The sequence below is a fragment of the Odontomachus brunneus genome, unplaced genomic scaffold, assembly GCF_010583005.1.
Source record: "Odontomachus brunneus isolate Ranch 3 - 2012 unplaced genomic scaffold, Obru_v1 Obru_scaffold_003, whole genome shotgun sequence".
In the NCBI taxonomy this organism is placed as follows: domain Eukaryota; kingdom Metazoa; phylum Arthropoda; class Insecta; order Hymenoptera; family Formicidae; genus Odontomachus; species Odontomachus brunneus.
Window position 1 is genome coordinate 2,553,893 of NW_022639453.1, and position 4,187 is coordinate 2,558,079.

The window sequence follows — 4,187 nt, forward strand, 5'->3', positions numbered from 1 at the left end:
CGTAATTTTTGAAATATAACGACTTTTATAAATGTTAGAATGATAGTGGGCCATCTTACTCATAATATGAGTGAAAGACGGTTATAATAATACTTATAAACAAATAGTAAAAACGAAAATAAAAATGCATGTTATATTACAATTTACATACCTACTTTATGTATCTAACGTTGATTGCGATAGCTTAACTGTAATTTATTCGACATTACAGCAAGTTTTAGTGGATACATAAGAAATTTTACAGGTAGTCGAAAATAAAAATATAATATAATATTCATAATCTTGCTATTTCGGAAAATGTACGCACATACACTATGATAAATATCGATTATCTTTGTGATTGATTACACAAACGCAATGTTCTGTAATTATCAGAGAAATTACAGTCTATGGCCATGTTTCCGGTATGGCCATTATATCCGAGTTTACCTTAAAGAGTGAGACTAGAAGAGAGTTGGAATAGGACAGAGTGAAAAACAGGATAAGTGAAGAGGCAAGGCAGGAAAAGACAGAGAGGAAATAGAAGTGTAAGAAAAGGCATTCGAAATCAGAGACAAAAATAGCCGGTACGAGAATTCGGCTACGTGTAATTTTGTAGAGCATTCGATAAAGCATGATCTGTTAAAATTCATTATTGAATAAACAGTTCATGTCGCACTTAAAATTCTCATGTAATTTAAATTTCTTGAAATATCTTTTCGCAAAAAGTCAATAATATATATCGTGCACGAGTGGAATACGTTGGTTGAGGATGAAGCTAACAGCGCATCTTGGACAACAATATGGATGATTTGGTCTACAATATGCAGAGTAAGCTTGAAAAGTAAGTTGTAAGAATTGATCAATCATAATCGATTATCATAAGAATAATCGGCTTACTTTTTACTCCAAACTTACGGCTTATTTTTTACTGCAAACTTACTCCGTATATTGTAGACCAAGCCTTACAGTATCACGTGACCTATTCTCGCGATCAATCTCTCTCGAAGTGATCTTCTAATCGTGACAAGGACACATCGTTATCCCGAAATCCGTTGCGTACGCGCGCGTTAACTGTCGTCCTCGGCGGACTTTTATCGCGTGATAATTATTCATTTAAATGCAAATATAATAGACGTAATTTCACGTTGAATTGTACAAGGGGATGGGGGGCGTAACGTCGCTCCGTTACGCTACTGCGCAATAATTAACGCGATAATTAATTGCTGACCGATTGAATGCGCCCGCCGCTGGATAATCCCGGATCGGGAGTGTGTATACGATGGAATTATTGCCTTTTATTATTATTATGGGATTTGATACGTAGGTCGCGCTCTGCATGACCGTGCACACCCTCACGCCGGACGACGATATCTTTACGGAGGGCCTCAACTGGGGCATCTCCTACGATCTGCCCAACGAGAGCAAGCCCGCTCTGGAACCCTTCCTAGAGCTGAGGAATGATAAAGTTCAAACCGGCAACAAGCACGACCGCCACGGTTCCGCCGTGGCCGCTAATAGCAACGGCGCCGTGAAATATTCAGGATGGAACGACGACGTCAAGTACCGCTTCGCGCCCGGCAGGAAGAAATATCGCAAGTCGGAGTATTATTATCTGCAAAGGAGACACCGGCGGGAGCTTTACAACAAGCTGGAAGTCATCATGAATGCGTGAGTGTGATTCACTTTAATTTAATTGTGTGTTACGTAATGTCGTCAGTCGAAGAAAGTCCGGTGTGATATTTTAGGCTTTCACTTAATCTTGATTTCAATTTTACGTAGAATTTTACTTTACTTCTCACATAATTCACATTCTCAATGAAGATACATATTATTCATTAATCTAGTAATTGTCATTTTCTACGAAATTTTATGAGAAATGGTGATTACTTGATTAATGAATAAGTAAAATTTAATTCTTACACATGTTCTGGCTATCTTAATTTGGTACATTCAGTTATTTCGACTTCACTTATTTATTCTATAAAAATGTTAATAAATATCAGTAAAAGATAATGAATATACTTTTTAAAGTCTATAGAATTGTGTGAACAGAAATAAAATTGCAAATGTTCGCTTAAATATTTAAATTTATTGCACACGTAAAGGGAATCTTTACAAAAAAAGTATTACATTTTAATTTGTCAAAAAGTATAGTTCTTCGAGTATAAAGAAATATAACTTTTTTTCAGTCAAATGGCGAATAAAAATGAAAAAAGTAAATAAAATTAAAATCGTTGATATATTGTATCAAGTTTTTCAAGAGAAGTGCTAAATTCTAATATAAAAATTATTTTTCGATCAGTCCCCTTTATATTACAATTTAAGACTTTTTTTAAACTAGTACTCTGAAGTCAAAAGTATCCTATAGTAACATTGCCTCTTTCTTAGTTGCTGATCTTTAAAATTGCAAAACTAGAAATTTTCAAGATCACTTCAAGATTAACTGGATTGTTTCCTTTTGTAAATATCTCAAAATGTATTAAGTTTTTATACCACCTGTACTATAGATCATTGAACTTTGTCTCTTAATAGTTGAGAGATGATTGAAATGGCTTAACTATGCTTAAACTCATATTTCTACCAACTTTCTTTAAACACGTAACTTTCTTTAAGCACATAATTTTCTTTAGCACATGAATAAAAAGTTCTCATTTCACAAGTTTGCGAGTAATTCAAAATTAAATATCGGATGAGGTTGAAAATTACTTCAGTCGAATTAAAATTATATTGTGTATTTATAGGAAATAGCACCTTGCAACGTGAATTAGATACATATGTGTATGTATATATGTATATATATGCAGGGTATCTCAGACTGTCGTGCGCAATTTTCGTGGAAACGTAGAACGAGTTGAGGTAAACATAAAAGTCCCATACCGTTTTGCAATGTTTGCAATAAATCTCGAGATATTAAAGATTTCTGAATAATCACACATGCAGTGTTGTAACAGATACATGTTTTGAAGTAGCTAGATATAGAGACAGATACAGTAAGAAAAGTGTAGCTAGATGAAGATATAGATAGGAATTTTATATGAAAAACTAGATGTAGATACAGATACTCGAAGAATGTATCTAAATCTCTCCAGATACTTTTCAGATATTTCGATTACGGAGTGCTCAGTGAGCTCTTGCATTTCATTGGTACATATTTTTAGATCTAAAAGAATATACCAATGGGATACAATAGCTCACTGAGCACTCAGTGAGCGGTTGTAATACTGAATGCACCCAATGGGCGCATTCAGTGGAAAAAGTGCTCAGTGAGCAATCAGCGATTATTGGTTCTTACTGTTAGATCCCTAAATCTAGGCCAATTACATTGACGAATTACTCAACTGTTGTGCAACTGTTGAGTTCGCTGAACGCACCCAATAAAGCAACCATGGTGTAAGAATATAAGGGTTGCGTTCCGTTTCACACATTATGCGCGCATTCCCTACAGTATACGTGACGTGAACTGTAAAATAAATGCGCGCATATATTGTGCGTGAAATGGAACGCGACCAAGGTGTTTCATTGTGTATCATGGAGGTGGGAATAGAACTAGTCAGAGAGTTACCACAAAATATATTATGTTAACGTTACGTCTGATGAGAGCCGTTGGGTTTCTCGCATTTGTGGCAACTTTCTGATTGGTAGCTACTGCGTATCCACCGGAATACATCATCTTATATTTTTACACCATGAAAAAAACTTTGTCTCTTGTGAAAAAGTAACAATTATATATAAAATCACCAAAATTGCATTTTATTTCGTATCTGTATCTAAAATAATAAATTTAGATACAGATACGAGATAAAATGTAACTACCCTACTGAAAAATTTCTATTGAGATCACAATTGAATTCCCAATTGAATTCTTAATTAAATTCTCAATTGAATTCTCAGTTGAGGTTTCCGCAAAATTTCGCATGTAAGATCTCAATTGAGATATTTGTATCTGATGGAAATAATTCATTGAAAATATAATGAACTTTTGCTGAAATATGTTTGAAAAGCATTCACAATTTTGACCCAATTTCATTAAAATTTCATTATAATTTCATTAATATTTCGATAATATTTTATTAAGAGAGTAGAAAAATTCAGTGAAAAATTATTATTAATTAAAATATTTAGAAAAGTATAATGAAGTATTATTTTGTCTAAATAATAAAAAAAAACTGGCATTTTATATTTTGTGTCGTTTCATTTATTCGTGA

At 33.6% G+C, this 4,187-nt stretch overlaps 1 protein-coding gene across 1 annotated transcript in view; it reads left to right on the forward strand.

Annotated features, from left to right (window-relative positions):
* LOC116844077 overlaps positions 1–4,187 on the forward strand; it is a 35,200-nt gene that overhangs the window by 17,595 nt on the left and 13,418 nt on the right. Inside the window, exon 3 of the mRNA XM_032815192.1 lies at positions 1,307–1,650. Within this exon, the coding sequence (XP_032671083.1) occupies positions 1,307–1,650 (344 nt within the window). The remainder of the gene's footprint in view (positions 1–1,306; positions 1,651–4,187) is intronic.